Source organism: Hyperolius riggenbachi, chromosome 5 (assembly GCF_040937935.1).
Source record: "Hyperolius riggenbachi isolate aHypRig1 chromosome 5, aHypRig1.pri, whole genome shotgun sequence".
NCBI classification, from domain to species: Eukaryota; Metazoa; Chordata; class Amphibia; order Anura; family Hyperoliidae; genus Hyperolius; species Hyperolius riggenbachi.
In genome coordinates, this window is record NC_090650.1 from 289,597,884 (window position 1) to 289,616,326 (window position 18,443).

Sequence of the window (18,443 nt, forward strand, 5' to 3'; positions counted from 1 at the left end):
ACACATCAGGGACCAGCGGTGATGGAATACGTTTTATCACCTATTCCCAGTACCCATTACAGGTTTAAAGAAAGAATAAAAAAAAGCAATGTAAAAATGCACACTCATACACAGGTTTATTACTATAAGACATTCTGCACTATGTAATCCATACTGAACAGACAAAGCAATCACACACATATTAACTAACCTGCATGAGTTTTAACATGGGAATCCAGTGTTGATTTAACTGTAAAGGTCTTTCCACATTCATCACATTTGAACGGTTTTTCCCCAGTGTGGATTCGGATATGCCTGAAAAGCAATAGATACTATGCTTATGTGAACAGATCATATTACTTATGTATACGGATCATACTAACGGATATATAAAACACACACACAGCACATTTCAAAAATAGAAACTAATTAACTTCAAGGTAATCATATCCTTGCCTGTTGTCAGCTACAAAATTCTGGCCTCCTGAAGCTTTGCTCTTCACCTTTTCCAGCTGTAATGCCAGTCTCCCCCTTTGCTTGCCTTTTTTAGTGAGGAGCTGCAAATTATTTGTTCTCTCCTCTGCATGGTCGTATGTCCATTGCCCATTTCTGCAGCATCCTATCACCCTTCTGACATCAGCATTACTTCCTGTCCCCACTAAAAATCTCACAGTCCAGATCCCTCATGTATGTAGACACCATCCCATATACAAACCTCCACTTCTTCACAGGATTTCCCCAAAAGTATCACTGGTGTGTGCAGTTGCTGTCCCTTGCCAGCATCTATCCCATTACAGTCCACCATACAGGACTGCCATGTTGTTCACTTCCTACATGAAGTGGCGCCTGCCATCTGCGGATATCCTGTTAAATTTATTATTATTATTTTTTATTTATATAGCGCCAACATATTCCGCAGCACTTTATCTAGAGCATAACCATCTATTAAATCAAATCAGAGGGGTTAACTCAGCATGGAGATCAGTGCAAGCAACGAGTGTGTGGATCTTAACATTTGGCACTGGTTAGCTGGCAGTAGGGATGCCTTTATTGGAGGGGGACTCAAACACTGGAGGCCTAGCCATTGCGAGAGGGGAGCCTCTCCCTGACCCAATGCCAAATCTAACTCCACTCTGCATGATGACCAACCTGGTTTTGGATAGAATTTTATACCCCCTTCCTAATGTTTAACCTTACCCGCCCCCCTCCCACCAGCTGTATAACCTTAACCTTGGTCAAACAGGATGCCTAACCCTACCACACTGCCTTCTTTATGCCTAGCCAATCCTATCCTTGCTCGGCAAAGACAATCCACCAGGCAGATAGCTTCAAAGGGAAACAGGGGCCACTGTACACATCCTAGCAGATGCAGCCTCAACATGCCACCTCGGCTGAGAACTATCTTGCATGTATACAATGCATTAGGGTAGATAAGGCCACATACACACTACCTATTGCCGTCACCTGCAGAGACTTTATCCCTTGGCAACAGTTTTGGGCCGAAATTCGCACAGACGGGGTACTAGTCGCTGGATAGTGTACTGGTTAAAGGATACCTTAGCGCTGTTAAAAAATTTAAAAATAGGGGGAGAAGGCATGTGTAGGAAGCTCTCCTCATGCACACCACTACCCCCATTCTCCTCTTTCCCGCTCCGTTATGTTCTAATGACCCCCCAAAGCTACTTCTGAGTTGGGCGGGTCGGTGAGCAGTGCGTAGATGCTGCCCAGCAACGCGCATCCTTGATCACGCGCCCATGGCTCTGCACATAATGTCATGTGCAGCACCCCTGGCCACGCAATCAAGTACGTGTGTCTCAGGGCAGCGCCTGCACACCGCTCACCGACCCTCCTGACCCCTTCGGAGGGCCTTTAGAACATAACGGAGGGAGACGGATGAGAACGGAGGGAGCAGTGGCCACGAGGAGAGCTTTCTACACATGCCTGCTCGTTCTATTTTTAAATTTGTAACAGTGCTAAGGTATCCTTTAAGGGCTCTGCTTCTGTCACAGGAGACCAGGGTTCAAATCTCAGCTTTTCCTGTTCAGTAAGCCTGCATCTATTCAGTGAGGAGACCTTGGGCAAGACTCCCTAACACTGCTACTGCCTACTGAGTGTGCCCTAGTGGTTGCCGATCTAACACTTTGAGTCCACCAGGAGAGAAGCACAATATAAATGTTCTGTGTCTTGACTAGCCTAGAGGACAGTGATGTGAGTGGGCAGAAGGGATGATACACGGCACACAACAAAAGTGGCTCCCAGCGGGCAGGGTGAGCAGGAGAACAATGCATTTGGGGGTCATTTGGGCATGGAACATCGCTAAGGTTCTGCCATGCTAGTTTTTTAGGGGTCGTTGGGGCTTCCATACACATGCTATATTCTCGCCGGAGGTAGTCTTTATCAGTTGCCATGGCTGTGTTTAATCAGAGTTTAATCCAGCATGCATGTAGCTTAATATGCAATACTTTATTAATGATGGAACCCAACTGAGCAATGGTACCAGTTTGTTTTGTAATTATATATCCTTCTTTACTGAAAATAAGGAAACTACTGTATATAAAAAAAAAGTAAAAAAAAGAAAAGACAGGAAAAGAAAGAATCTGAAGCTTGGCAAACATATCTCGTTAGGAAACTGTTCCGATAATATTCGTATTTGTTCCATTGTGATAACATCCTACTGAGATCATATCATAACACCATTTGAAATGGATGCATAAACTAATCTATTCAAATCATGCTCAAGGCAATTGTGTATTTTCAACAATGAAATTCTAGACCCATTAGTTTGATGCACATCATCATCAATAATAAGCGCTGTATATATTTTCAGATTGCTGCTGATCAGATCAGACAGCGGTGCAATCAAGAATGACTACTTGTAAAATAGCTGGAAAATAATGCAAGATAAATATCCTGCAGTATGCTATATTATAGAAATTGTTTTTTAGTACACTTCACTAAACAGAGATGAGAAATAAAGAAATAAAAAATTGGACACAAAATTATCCTTCACAAAAGTCTGATAACCTCAATTACGTTATTCTGAAGAGGTTAGTAGGTGTGAAATGGTCTAGGTACATCTTGTGACTGTGGGCTTCATCATTCATCTACACTTCATGTCCCTGTGCTGACTGATCCAGTATTCAAATATATTTTTGTTGTTGTTGTTTAATCTGATTCTCTGTTTAGTTGCTATTTATATAATGTAATGCCTATTTCTTCCATCCTTTTTCGTAATGAACTATTGCATGGGGTTATTTTGCAGACATTCATTACTAAACTGATCCAATAAGAAAGCTGTGTCAGGTGGTTATGGGTAATGTTTTGCTGTAGAAAGGTGATAATGGTTTTTAGTGATAAAGCATGCCAGAATATAAATTGGCTTAAAGGAATACTATCGATACCCAAGTGTTCTAAAATGACAGTGTGCAAATAATGTCTAAGTAGCTGTGTAAACATTTTCCTACTTTTCATGTTAAATATCAGAGGCAAAAACTGTAATTTATTGAGGGTAGGGTTTAGCTATATTGGGACAAATCACTTGCAGAAGGGGTGTCTGCTTCAATGCACAGCCAGAGTTACATATCAGACTACAGAAAGCAAATATCAAACATCAAACTCTGAAAGCAAAAACAATATGAAAAAGCTGTAAGAATTAGTTACATTTCCTCTGCTCTCTTCAGACACTTCAGTCAGAAGCACAGGACACAGGAGCTGCAGCTGTTGGGAGCTCTCTTCTCTGACACACACAGAGCTACGCATAGAGTTAACTGATCAAGTGTGAGGGGAATTTCCCCTCTCCTCATGGCTCAGTCAGCCTTCAGTTTTGGCGTCAGTAAACTTTGAAAGTATTTTGCTAACAGTAAACAAAGAAGTTTCTACTAAAATGTATACACCAGTACTTAGCAGCACTTCCCAAACAATTCCTGGGTCAATTGAAAAAAATATGTGAATCGATAGTATTCCTTTAAAGGTAATAAATCTTGTCTTAAATCAGCATAAGTTATAATCTAGACAAATAAGGTAGCCATGCTCATTCTACTCAAACAAATAGGGGAAGAGAGGTGCAACTCCAGTTTTAGTGAAACTACAGTCACCACATATACTGCCTCTACAATGAATGCAGTATTTTCCCTAAAAGAGATGTTATATAGCAATGCAACAGTAATTACTTTAATTTTTTCTTCACTCAAGGCACATGATTATGCCTACAGGGAGTTGTCAAATAGCAGAGAACATCACCATCTGTTGACACTGGGTTTCTCTTCCCACATGCTTTGGAGTCCAGCGTTTCCTATAGCATAAGCATGATAACCATCTCACTCCAGCAGAGGGACAATGAGGGTAAAATAACTTTTTAGCTTTAAAGAAGAATTACTTTTGCAGTGTGATATACTTACTGACATTACAGACAAGGGTCTAAAAGAGGCAGAGTCCACACACCACTGCACAACAGATAACAGCAGGTCTGGGTATGTATGTCAGAGTTAAACTAGTCAGCACTAGTTCTGCAGTTTGTTTTGTTTTTCTTTTAGCCTTTAGATGGACTATAGATAAGGAAAACAGGCCAAATTTGTTGCACCAGATTTCTGTATGTGTAGCATGTCGGATACCTTAAGACCTGATCAGTGAAGGGATACGTGTCAGAGACTGAATGCTCAGTCGGGGATTTTATCAGGGCTGATTAGAAGCAAGCTGTGCAGTGCAGAATGAAACAGAAAGCAAGGTAGGTGTTTTCTCTAATGTTCCCACTGATATATATGGTAAAATACATGAGGGTGCTTCGTCTCTGATTCCCTTTAAAGAGATTCAGAGATGAGTCATAAGGCAGGTTTTTTTTTTTTTTTTACTTTCCCAGGGCTTCCTGCAGCCCCATAAGCACGGATGTGTCCCTAGCCGTCCTACTGCTGTCTCCCGTTCAGCTAAGGTGAGTCCCGGGGACAGGCTCAGTCAAAGCCAGTCTGGGTCTTCTGCGCATGTGCAGACCTACTGTGCATGCGCAGTAGACCCAAACTGACGTCACTGAGCCTGTTACCGGGACTCACCGCTGCTGAACGGGAGACAGCAGGAGGACGGCGAGGGACACATCCATGCTTATGGGGCTGAAGGAAGCCTCAGTCTCTTTAAAGGACAACAGAAGTGAGAGGTATATGGAAGCTGCCATATGTCTTTCCTTTTAAACAGTACCAGTTGCGTTGCAGCCCAGCTGGTCTATTTGGCTGCAGCAGTGTCTGAATCACACCAGAAACAAGCATACAGCTAATCTTGTCAGATCTGACAATGTCAGAAACACCTGATGTATGCTTGTTCAGGGTATATGTCTACAAGTATTAGAGGCAGAGGATCAGCAGGGCAGCCAGGTAACTGGTATTCATTAAAAGGAAATAAATATTGGGGAAAATATTAGCCTTACGCTTAAATAGAGTTTTGCCAAATCTCATTCATCGTGACCAGGTAGGTTTTGTCCCGGGCCGTCAGGCAGAAGACAGCACTAGACGAGCAGTCCTTTTGTCCCATTACTTACACTCCCAAAAAATCCCAAGTGTAGCCTTATCCCTAGACATTTTTAAGGCGTTTGATACCCTCTCATGGAATTACCTCAAACACACTTTAAGCAAATGGGGGCTTGATCCCTACTTCCTGAATTGGGTCGGGGGACTGTACTCCACTCCTACAGCTTCGGTGAGATTCTCAGGCCACACCTCACAAATTTTCCCCATACAGAGAGGCACTCGCCAGGGCTGCCCGCTCTCCCCTTTACTTTTCATCCTAGCTCTAGAGCCATTCGCATGTTTTCTACGTGAAAACACTGACATTAGGGGGGTAGAGAGGGCCGGCCTAGCCCATAAGCTACTTATGTTTGCAGACGACACCCTTTTATTCCTCACACAGCCTCATATCTCCATTCCAAATGCCCTCAAAGCCCTCGAACAATTTGCTCTGGTCTCTGGTCTAAAAATCAATATGACAAAATCTAAAGCTTTAGGCATCTCTCTTACACCGCACCTCGCTACTCAGCTCCAAGAATTTTGCCCCTTTCAATGGGTCCAATCTATACCCTACCTTGGCATCACCTTAACCCCCAATTATGCCTCCCTTTTCGCGGCCAACTACCCGCCACTGCTCAAATCCCTATCTACACTAACAGATAGATGGTCTACACTCCCGCTCTCATGGCTAGGGAAAATTAACTCAATCAAGATGACGTTCTTACCTAAGCTTCTTTACTACTTTCGGACCCTCCCCGTCAAAGTGCCCCCCCATTATCTACGCACTCTCCAGCATAAAATACAATCCTTTATCTGGGGTCGCAAACATCCCAGGGTTAATAAGTCAACCCTTTTTGCTCACAAATTAGACGGTGGATTGGGAGTCCCTCAGATTAGCTCTTACTACCGAGCAGCAACTATAACTCAACTAACACGGGTTTTTCAAACCTGTGATACCCCCCTGTGGGTGTTTCTTGAGATCCCAGACAGTGCCCCTATGCTACCGAGCACCCTCCTTTGGGTACCTCAAAAGATGCGGCCCACTACCCTTAGCCCCCCCATGCTTCATAGCCTCCAAGTTTGGGACTCAGTCCGATACTCTTCTCATCTCCTATCCCCCCACCTCCCCCTGCTACCTTTGGTTAACAATCCACTCTTTCTCCCAGGGTATGAGAACCCGGAAGCCTTCAGATGGTGGGTCGATAACGGCCTCACCAAAGTTATGCACTTCATTAACCCTAGAGGAGTATACAGTTGGCCAGCCCTACAAGAAAACTTCCAGGTTCCACCGAGAGAATACTTCCGATTCCTACAAATAAGACATTGGATGCAGTCCCTCACTCAAAATAGGGAACCCCCCTTCGACCCTACTCCATACGAGAACATATGTCTCCACCGCCCTAATTCCAAAGGATTAATTTCCACAATTTATTCCTTCCTGACCCGCCCAGAACACCCACTCACCCACGCTTACATCACCAAATGGGAATCCGATCTGTCGGGCACGAGAGACCGAGAGGACTGGCTTAATATATGGAGCAGGATTTCCTGCTGCTCATCGAATCTTCACACCATAGAGGCGGCATATAAGGTTATGACCCGCTGGTATCTTGTCCCAGCAAGAATAGCAAAGGTGTTCCCCTCAGCCAGCCCCTTTTGCTTTCGTGGATGTAGATCACACGGGGACATGCTCCATATTTGGTGGACCTGTCCCAGGCTCACTAGATTTTGGTGTCAAGTTTTTAGGCTACTTTCATCCCTTTTTCACATAACCATCCCCAAAAACCCTTGGCAGGCTCTCTTACACGAAAAAATAGAAGTGCTAACTTCACCCCAGAACAAACTGGCCTCTTTTGTCCTATCAGCAGCTACAATGACCATTGCTAACAACTGGAAAAAACCCTCGGTCAGCATTAACGAGGTGAAATCCCGAATCAACTCTTTCATGACTAATGAAAAGCTAACTAGTATCCTGAAGGATACTCACAAAAAATTCGAGAAGATTTGGGACCCCTGGATCCAATTAGAACACCCCCTCATGGAGAGTTCCCTGATCAGGAGGCTATGAGTCGGGATGGCCCTCTTCTCTTCTTTCCTTCTTTCTTTTTTTCATCTTCTTCTCACCCTCTCTTTCTTGATTCTTTCCCTTCTACCTAAACCCCTCAGTTGAGCTTATCATAAGCGACCTCTCTGTTGCCCGTCTATCGCTGGACGACGGGCTCAGGGGATCACAGTTTTCCCTGGCCATTGGCTAGGAACACCCCCTTCCCACCCACATACTTGCCCCAGATAGCTGGACATGGTCCTCTGGGTCACATCTCTATAAATTCTCTAATATGCATTATTCCCTGGTTTACATTATGGTTATGTTATTATTCCTTCTACTGCATGATATCTGACCGATGTTATGTTTATCACCTGGTTATTGTATGACGTCTGACCAATGCTAAATTGACTGTTACGATACCATATGGCAATATTGTTAGCCTTATTGTATCTTTTGAAAATGAAAATTTAATAAAAATTTTTTGAAAAAAAAAAAAAAAAAAAAAAAGGAAATAAATATGGCAGCTTCCATATACCCCTCACTACAGTTGTCCTTTAAGACCTGTTCAGTGAAGGAATACGTGGGCAGGAGACAACCCCCATCCTTTCTCCCCAAACACATATATACACTTTGGGCCTAATAGCAACCACTGTGGCTATACTTTACCATTACCTGACCACCACTTGCGCCTTTACTATACATTAGTGGGGGGGATTTTTAGCAAAAAAGGACTTTTGAATATACAGTACTTGATATTTAACTTTAACATTCAGTTAATTTTGGATAAAATGTGAACATCGGCTCCACAAGAGTTGATATACTAATGGGGATGTTCAGTGCAGAGTGCGGAACATCTGCTCTTCTGTTTACTTCAAACAGCCAACTATGCACCACAAAGTTGTAAGCTTCTGCACAGCTGATTGGATGTGTAAATAGAACATAGATAAAGTTATCTTCTCTTAACTGCTCCTTAATAAATCATCCAAAGGCTCCATAACATTTTAAAACAATCTAGAGGCAAATTATATAAAATACATTGGATTCAAGTAAAAGCATTATTTATATAGCGGGTTTAAATGTACGGTATTTTACATACATTAATATGCAGCTAAAACATGAGCAGCTGAAAGCCTTTGATTCTTTTCATGCCTCCATCTCTTTCTTGCTAATGCACAATGATTGTTACAGAATTTTGATAAATCCACACAAATACACTCACTGAGCACTTTATTAGGAACCCCTATACAGTTGCTCATGCATGCAACTATGAACTATCTAATTAGCCAATCAAGTTCCATCAGTGCTATGCATAAAATCATGGCGCTACAGGTCAGCTGCTTCAGTGAATGTTAACAGCAAAATTAACTAAAAATGTGAGGTCTGTGATTTGGACCTGGGAAAATAGTGCCAAACAGGCAAAATAAACCTGGGGCCCCCCCCCAACAGATACCCCGGAACAAAAATTGACATTAAGGGACCTTTTTTGCAGCTGGTATAGTCAGGGTGTGATGCCCCAATCGGTCGGAGCTCCACATTCTGGCTATCCCAGCCTGCATGAGGCACAAGGGGTTAAAAAGTTTCGGGAGGGGAGGACCCCACATCATTTAAAAAAAAAACAATTCCCACACTCTAAACATAAAAACAAATTGGGAAAATAGGAAAAAAATGCCAGGGATCTTCATACAGCAATATTGCGGCTGTATAGCGATCCCTGGCCAAAGCGCTGCGGCTGCATATGGACCCCCTTGAAACCTCGTCAGGAAATTTATTGCTCTTTCTTTTGATACATGTAAAATTACACTACCCTTAGGTTTGCTACTAAAAATGACATTTACCGCATTTAAAAGTATACTTTTTTCCTTCAAAACTTTAAAATCGATTTTCTCAAAAACTATAAGGTCTTTTTGAAAAATTGTTTTTTCCTCTTATTCCCAATGATCTCCTTAACGTATCCTGCAAACTTAGGGGTTCTAGCATTTAAGGTGGATTTGCTATAAACCGTTAAAGTCGGCAGGTTTTTAAATGTGTATTTTTTTCCCTTTGAAACTTTCAAATCGATTTTCTCAAAAACTATAAGGTCTTTTTGAAAAAAAAATTCCTCTTGTAGCCACTGGGGGCCCTTACAGGCTCTGGGGCCCTGGGGCAATTGCCTCCTTTGCCTCTATGGCAGTGCCTGCCCTGGATACAATGAGAGCAGCCATGTTCTGTTTGTCACATTACACACAGGCAAGCTCATCTGAATCTCCAGCCCTCAGCCTGTGAAAACTTCCCTCCCCTCTCCTCCTCCCTTCTGCCTCTGAAATCTCTAGTAACCTCCTCCTCCTCCTGCCCAGACTGAGCTCCCATAAGCCCTTGCTTATTAAGTCTGAGAGTGCCAAGGCACTCTGGAGAAGCTGAGGCTTGTTTTGTTTATAGGGAATTAGAGTATTAAAACAAAACAAAAAAAGTATTTGGCTTGAGGAATGCCCTTTAACTATATGAAAGGAACATAATTATGCAATGAGTAAAAGTTTATCTCGGATCCACTTTAAGCGGTTAAGTGTACATCCTGGGAATGACATACTGCTACTTAAAAACAACTCTAAAAATTAGCCAACAACGATGAAACATTTGTAAAGCGCTTTCTCTTGTAGAACCTTAAAGCGCATACGCTTGTCTCAGATCAGTACATAGTGATGTGGATGGTGGGAAAAGTTATGTCATCATAAATGCCAGACTAAAGAAGAGGCTTTTCAGTTTTGACTTAAACATGTCCAGGGTTGGAGCTGTGTTCACTAGGTTTGACAAGATATTCCAAATAGTAAGGGCAGCTTGACAGAAAGCTCTGGCTCCAAAGGTTTTTAGTTGGACTTTGGGAGTGGTCAAGTTATTGGATCTTTTGATCTAAGTAATTGGATCCTTTTGATCTAAGTAATGCAAGTGCACTGCATTATCGATCAGTGCCTCATTGTAAAGTGTTTAAAACCACAGTTACCATAAGTATAAGCACGTGAACTGTTATTCACCCTAGAACTATGCTGTTCAAGCATCATAGTGAGTGTCTAAGTGACAATTGTGAATGGATAACAGCTATGTTGTTCTTCTGACACCGACAATGTAGGCATCATAGTAAGTGACTAAAGGTTCGTACACACGCCGGACTGGAGGCAACGACGGGTCCGTCGTCACCTCCCGCTGGGTGGGCATTCCAACGACAGTCCGGCGTGTGTACGCACTGTTGGCGGACTGATACGGCTGTTTCTGAGCGATCCGCCCGGCAGATCGCTCAGAAACAGCTGTATCAGTCCGCCGACAGTGCGTACACACGCCGGACTGTCGTTGGAACGCCCACCCAGCGGGAGGGGACGACGGACCCGTCATTGCCTCCAGTCCGGCGTGTGTACGGACCTTAAGTGACACTTGTGAATTGATAAAAACTATGCTGGCCTGCCACCTACAATAGAAAAGAAAACAGGAGCGCACCTCTGGTGCAATAAATCCTTTTACTTCAATAAGCACGCAATAAAAGTTACACTCACGGTGTGTAATAGTACAGATGCGCCTGTCAGGCCTGCCGGCAAACGTCTCCTTGAACCCGCGCTTGGCCAGAGCAGCGGGGAGTGTGATGGTTGGCGTGGGAGTCGGAAGCGGTGGGCGGAGCCAGGTCGCAGCCTCAGCACAGGACTGGCTGTGTGTTCTCTGCGTGTGTGTGAGAGAGCTGAGGAAGCATGCTACTGTAACAAGCAGCCTTCCACCCATTCACATGGATATGGATTAGGATTGCACGCCTGAAGCCGGCCAGGGCTTTCCAGCGACCTGGCTCCGCCCACCGCTTCCGACTCCCACGCCAACCATCACGCTCCCCGCTGCTCTGGCCAAGCGCGGGTTCAAGGAGACGTTTGCCGGCAGGCCTGACAGGCGCATCTGTACTATTACACACCGTGAGTGTAACTTTTATTGCGTGCTTATTGAAGTAAAAGGATTTATTGTACCAGAGGTGCGCTCCTGTTTTCTTTTCTATTCTTTGCACAGATACGCTGGCGCCACCCAGCACTTGGAGCAGCACCTTTGAAGGCAAACCAGCTATTGGTTGAAGAGTGCGCAGGGTTGTTCTTCTGTGCTGCCACCTACAATGCAGGCATCATAGTCAGTGACTAAGTGACACTTGTGAATGGATAAAAAATACGGTAAATAATGTAATACCTTATCAAGTCACTGGGCTTCTTAAAGCTTTTAGGACAATAAGAGCAACAATTTGCAAACTTGGGCTCAATTTCCATCTCAGCCTGTTTGTCTTTAATCTCACTTATCCGATCTTTCTCTGCAGCTGATTGCACCAGCACTTTCTCAGATATAGTGGCTCCTTCTCTAGGTCGGATTTTTGCCAGTTCTGCAGTCTCCTCTTCTGTGAAAGTAATAACACCGTGACGGGACTTTCTCGCTGCTATTTTTTCTGAACTGTCCTCCTCTTCCTCAAGACAAACATCTCCTAATGCAAAAATAAAACAGAACATGACCTTTCTACCCACAGAGGATGGAAACATTGGTACAAGCTTCAATAACACACAATAAAAAAGAAGTTTTCTTTTTCTCTAGAGGATCCATATATAGAAAAATTGTATCAATGGGAATAGTCTTCCATGAAGAAAAAGTGAAAAGGTTTTATATGAAAAAACAGCAAACGCTATCACCAGATCTCATTCAAACAGCTAACTAATATGTCTTATTTTCCACTGAAAAGAAATCTAACTCTGAAATAAACTACCTGCAGCCTGTGTTTAGTGAAAGTAGCTTTTGGCGGAAGAAGGAGCGGACTAGCAGAATGTTTTATTTCTGAAACGCAAAAAGCAAAATATCAATATATTCTTTGTGTGATTTACAAGGAGAGAAATCACACATAATTAATTTACTACAAAAAGGGATGGAGAAAAGAAGAGAATTTCCTACTGCTGAACATTTTCCACCCCCTGCTAAATACATTGCAGAGTTCCATACGGCAACTGTGCAGATCCATTTACATATCCATTACTACGCTGGGGATGCAACTACTAGAAGTCTTCCTTAGTTTCTCAACAACATCATTTGGCTGTTTTTTCTTTTTAAAGGGAACCTTAACTGAGAGGGATATGGATGTTTCCTTTTAAACAATACCAGTTACCTGGCAGCCCTGCTGATCTCTGTGGCTGTAGTAGTGGCTAAATCACACACCTGAAACAAGCATGCAGCTAATCCAGTCTGACTTCAGTCAGAGTACCTGATCTGCATGCTTGTTGAGGGGCTGTGGCTAAAAGTGTTAGAGACACAGCATCAGCAGGAGAGTCCGGCAACTGGTATTATTTTAAAAGGAAAAATCCATATCCTTCTCAGTTTAGGTTCCCTTTAAATGCCAAACAAAGAAACGTTATGTTATCCATGACAAGTTCTATGTGCTTTGTATGCTGCCTGTGCTACAATGCGGGCACAACGCAACACATACTCGGCAAAGTCGCAGCTCGCAGGCTAAATGTAAACACGCGGGGAAGAAATCCCCTGTGTTTACATCATATGGCGGAGATCGGCGATCCCCAGCCTCTGATTGGCCGGGGATCGCCGGCATCTGATAGGCTGAAGCCTATCAGAGGCGGTGCAGGACGGATCGCCGTCCTGTGCCGCCCATAGGATGGAGGGGAGGGAGGGAAGGACAGGGAGGCTGGGAATCACTGCGGAGGGGGGCTTTGAGGAGCTCCCCCCCGTTCGGCCACACAGAGTGGCGGCGATCAGACCCCCCCAGCAGGACATCCCCCAAGTGGGGAAAAAAGGGGGGAAGTCTGATCGCCCTGCCTCTATCCTGATCTATGCTGTGGGCTGGAGAGCCCACGCAGCACAGATCAGTGAAAAACAGCCCGGTCCTAGGACAAAGTTATACAAGGCAAACAGGCCACATTATACATGATTATGTGATTTTGGGCTGGTAAGGTAGGCTCAGTAATACAAGTACAAGGTAATCATAGGAAAAGAGCACACAATCATGTAGAATACACCAGGGAAGGGAGGACCCTCAGAAGGGCTTACAATCTAAGGGGAGGGGAGATGGACACACTAGGTAGGGCTGTAGAATAAGTATTCAGTAGAGAGTTACTGTTTAGTAGAGGGTGGGTAAGTGGGTTTTGAGGGCGTGCTTGAATGTGATGAAGGAGGGAGCAAGTATGATGGATGGTGGAAAAGAGTTCCAGAGTGTGGGGGTGGCTCTTGAGAAGTCCTGAAGGCATGCATGGGAGTGGGAAATGCACGGGGCAGTTAGGTGAAGGTCGTTGGAGGAGCGCTTGGTGTTTACCTGTGAACATTCAAAGGTGAGAAGAATGGAGGCGTATGGCAGAAGTGTTCATAACGGTTTGAAGAGGGGGCAATGCAGTTCAAGGGGACAACAAAAAAGAACAGAGTTGCAGTAATGAAGGCCGCAGATGATGAGGGCATGGATGATCAGCTTGGTAGTGTCCGGGGTGTGGAAGGAGTGGATCTTGGAGATATTATGTAGGTGGAAATTGCAGGCTCTGGTGACCTTTGGGATGTGAGGGATGAAGGAAAAGGCAGAGTCCAGGATGATGCCTAGGCAATGGGCCTGGGAGGTAGAGCGAATGGTCATGTTCGATTGTAAGGTGAAAATCTTGGAAGGGTGTAGCAGTGTGGGGTGGAAAGATCTGGCGCTCAGTTTTGTCTGGATTTAGCTTCAGGAACCTAGCGGACATCCAGGAGGAACTAGCTGAAAGACAAGAGAAGACCTTGTCCATGGTGGTGGAGGAGAATCTGAGTGTCGTCAGCATAAAGGTGGCTATGCGTTACAGCACATACATAAGAAGAGCTGAGTGATAGGCACTGCTCAGCACAGCTACATACATGAGTGCATGCTAAAGACCTGAGGCGCTCTACAGACCCTTGACAGTCCTGGCACATTCCCCATTATGTGCGATGATTATGTGCGATGTCATTGTTAATGATACACAAGGGAATGCCCTGTGACCTACCACTCCTTTGAAATTGACAATCTTGGATGTAGAAGAGAGACTACAGAAATAACAGTTTTAATAAGCATATATTTTCTCCTAGATATTAAAGCAAACATAAACCTATGAGATAATGAACTGTATGTGTAGTAAAGCTAAGAAATAGAACATTAGTAGCAAAGAAGAGTGTCTCATATTGTTTTCCAGTACAGGAAGAGTTAAAAAACTTCAGTTGTTATCTATGCAAAAGAGCCTCTCTGAGCTATTCGACCAACTGGGTTAAATACTCTTGTAACCCGATTGAAACTCTGACTGCAGGAAATCCACCAGACACCAATCAAGTTCTTTTCAAGAAATATTTGTATTAAATCATAAGTATAAAAGTTTTAATGACAAAGCACATTAATAAACTTCTTTTTTTCAGCAAAGACAAACAACACCTTTCTGAGCACTTTTCCACACTACGCAGTCTCAGTTCCTTGCTTTAGTTCATCTAAGTGCTCTATTTCTGCATGCATTTTCAAATGGTAAGAACTAAGTAGATATATTAATTTTTATTCACTTTAACTCAGTGATGTGGACCACCCAGTCTGTTTAGAGAAAGATTTACATGCTGCACTGTTTTTATTACACAGGGCTCTAGGTATCCTCTTTTCCTTGTGTTTCCTAATTTCCACTCCCTTTTCCTTGTCTCTATTCTATTGTTTATCTTTCTGTTTCTCCTCCCTTTCCTCCCTTCCCTTCTTCTCCCCACTCCTGATGTGTTTATATCATTCCAGGTATAAGAAAGAGCTTAAAGAGGAGCTGTTAGGTATAGGGTCTCAGAGAAAATAAACACATATATCAGTAGCTAAAGATTGGCTGTACTTACATTACATATGCATTTCACTGTCCACGTTTGGATTTCACAGAATTTGTATATAGTATATGCAGAGATAGATGCTCCTGACAGCTCATGGCAGGCTCCATGTTTGTGAAGCCAAATGTGTCGTCATGTCCTGCCTGCTTCTGATCACAGATAAGCTCGTTCTTGAACAACACGGTGTGCAGTGAATATTAATGAGCCATGTGGCTAGGAACAATAGCTGACTCCTGCAGTGAAACTCTGCCCCGAGATTTATCAGTGTTTCGCGCTGGACTGATTAAAAGCTCCTGTACCGTCTCATTAGCAGCCGAGGGGAGGGCCCCAGAATGCTTTGCAGTTTAGCTGCGGCTTGCGTCTTTATGGGTCTATAACAGACTTTAAGATAAGCACACATCAAAGGTAACTGAGATGTTTATCTTCACTAATGGCTTTTGAGCTTCCTTCTAAACTGTTTAACACAGGAGAATAGAGGTTTAAATTAGCTTCTGCAGCCTGACAGTTACTCTTAATTGAGTGATAGCATGTCCCTTTACTAGCGTTATCAACATCCTAGGTTCTCAACGTGTGGTACGCGTACCCCAGGGGGTACTTCTAATGGTTCCAGGGGGTACTCGGGCTTGATATACTTAGCCAAGAACAACAAATTTAGAGTTTTAGAAAATGATAAATCTCATTTTAAACAACCCCAAATTAGTATTTTAGCTAATTAAAAGCAATAGTAAATGCTTGGAAATGGTTTAGAACCAATTATCATGTACTATGATTAAATATATATTTGTCAAGGGGTACTTGTGATAATGTTTACTATGCCAGGGGGTACTTGGTGAGTACAGGGTTTTAAAAGGGGTACACACCGATAAAATGTTGAGAAACACTGATCTACATGACCCTGTGTGTTCTGACCCTCCACACAACTGTTGTCAAATATACGAGGGTAACCATGGTTACCCCACGCTTAGACGGGCAGGCAAGGAGAGAGCGTGCCTAGCCGCGCCCCCCAGCCAATTGAGAGCCTTTGTGCCTAAATGGGCTGAGTTGTTGTTTCAACCACGCCCACCCCCGTCTGTCCTCTGCACTGGTATTCTCCTGGACCCCGCAGTGACAGGGATGGCGTCATGGACACGCCTATCCTCCAATCTGATTGGGTATAGCAACCTGCTTGTCAGGTTGCTATGGGAACCACCCCGGGACTCGTTCGATCAGCCTAACGGCTGGTTTCTCATGCAGACGCCGACTGGCTTGAAATTTGGAGTTACAGACTGCAATTATGCAGTCTGTTTCCGTACAGCAGTGAAGTGTGGATCTTTGGAGCGCATAGGGGACATGTGATTACACTCATGATAGTACTAGATATACAGTGCATATAGGTCAGTAAATATGAATGTCTAACCTGGTGATGTTTATGCAATAATCTTGTATTAAGAATAATTTGCATGTGATGAGGGGGAGGTACCTTGGATACTTGGGAATTGGTCACAGGTTATTTAACTGAGTTTGTATCACAGATCACGTTTAGGTCTGCACTGTATCTGATGAAGGGGACCCTCCGTGGCCCGCAAACAATTGTCATGTTGTGCATTCTATGATGGAATAAAGGCATTTTGATTATTTGCAACGGTGTGCCCAGGGCCGGGCCGAGGCATAGGCTGGAGAGGCTCCAGCCTCAGGGCGCAGTGTATGAGGGGGCGCACAATTCATTCAGCTGTCATTCCTAATTGTGTTTGAAGCAGAAAGAAATAAGAAAAGGGAATACATAGCAGTGACTGCAAGCCAGATAACTAGATATTAAGGTGTTGGGGAGGTTGTGGGCCCTGTGGCCCTCTTAATCTAATAGCAATCAGTGTGTGACAGCTGGGGTGGGAGGGATGGAGAGGCGCACTTTGGTGTCTCAGCCTTGGGTGCTGGAGGACCTTGTCCCAGCTCTGGGTGTGCCAGCCAATTTTGGATCGTTGTACTTGATGGATGTGGCTTTTTGCATCTAGGCTGTGCACCCGGATTCACACGGCAAGGTGTGCCTCTCCAGAATCTTGACATTCCACTTTAACTCAGAAGACAACTTCCACGCTCAATCCTTCCAGGTACAAAGGCTCTGTTTTCTTGTTGGCCGATCAAGAATTGTAATCCACAAGGAAATATAACAATCCACGCATCCTGTGTAAGTATTTTTTTTTCTTTTGCAGATAAACAGCTCCAACACTCCAAGGTTCATCTGGGTAAGTGTTATTCAAACCTGCAATCTTTAGTTCCTGGTATTGAATGAGTATTTGATTGAAACTTTCAATGTTCTTATTTTTCTCCACAGGACCCCATCCAAGCTACTGCAGATTATCATACAGGTAGACTCCTACTTAAATTCATTGAACTGGTTTGAATAAAATCTCTAATAAACTTCCTTTTCTTTCAGGAACTCAGAACATCACTTCTACAGGTAAGTATACTTTTCTTTATATGAACAAATATAATTCAGAGAAATGACTGCAGGAAGGTTCTCATAATAACTTGTACACATAGGCAGTGCATATAGTCGAGAAGTTGTGAACACTTTCTTTAAATTCTCTTATAGACTCCTGAGGCCTCTTGGCAGCAGTTTGATTCACTTCACATATAGAAAGTCTTTGGGATTCTTTTACACAGCTTATAAACTCCAGAGAATACCTGAACGCTTGGCTTTTGCTAGGAGCAGTTCATACATTAATACTTATATAGATCAATAAGCCTTCTTTACATTCATTTTTCCACAATGTAGCTTCTGTGACAGTTTTATATTTTCCTCTCCTGTAGGCACTGTTATAGATTTTGTCTCACAGTATAGAGGAAATCATCTCTCCAGCTTTACTGTCTTCTCTCGTATCTTCCTGCTTTCTACTCTGAATACTTCTTAATCAGCTGATTACTCTTCCTGCCTCTCTCTCTCTGCACAGTCTTCAGGTTCACTGTACCTCTCTGTTGCTCTCTTAATCACTGCAGCCAGCTTGGCACATCATCTTAGCAGCGCCATTTCCTTTCACAGATCAGTTTCTTTACAGCCAGCAAAAAAACCTGCGACACCACAGCTCCAACCAGCTCAGATCGGTTTTCTCAACTGCCACTCTGTACAGAGCATGCTC

General features: G+C 43.6%; 1 protein-coding gene across 8 annotated transcripts in view; it reads right to left on the reverse strand.

The window, feature by feature from the left end:
- The window catches only part of ZNF236 (zinc finger protein 236), a 255,861-nt gene that overhangs the window by 66,231 nt on the left and 171,187 nt on the right, over positions 1 to 18,443 (reverse strand). For all 8 annotated transcript variants that reach the window (XM_068237058.1, XM_068237059.1, XM_068237055.1 and 5 more), the window contains 2 exons: positions 11,695 to 11,980; positions 191 to 294 (listed from right to left, as the gene is read on the reverse strand). In XM_068237058.1, the coding sequence (XP_068093159.1) occupies positions 191 to 294; positions 11,695 to 11,980 (390 nt within the window). The remainder of the gene's footprint in view (positions 1 to 190; positions 295 to 11,694; positions 11,981 to 18,443) is intronic.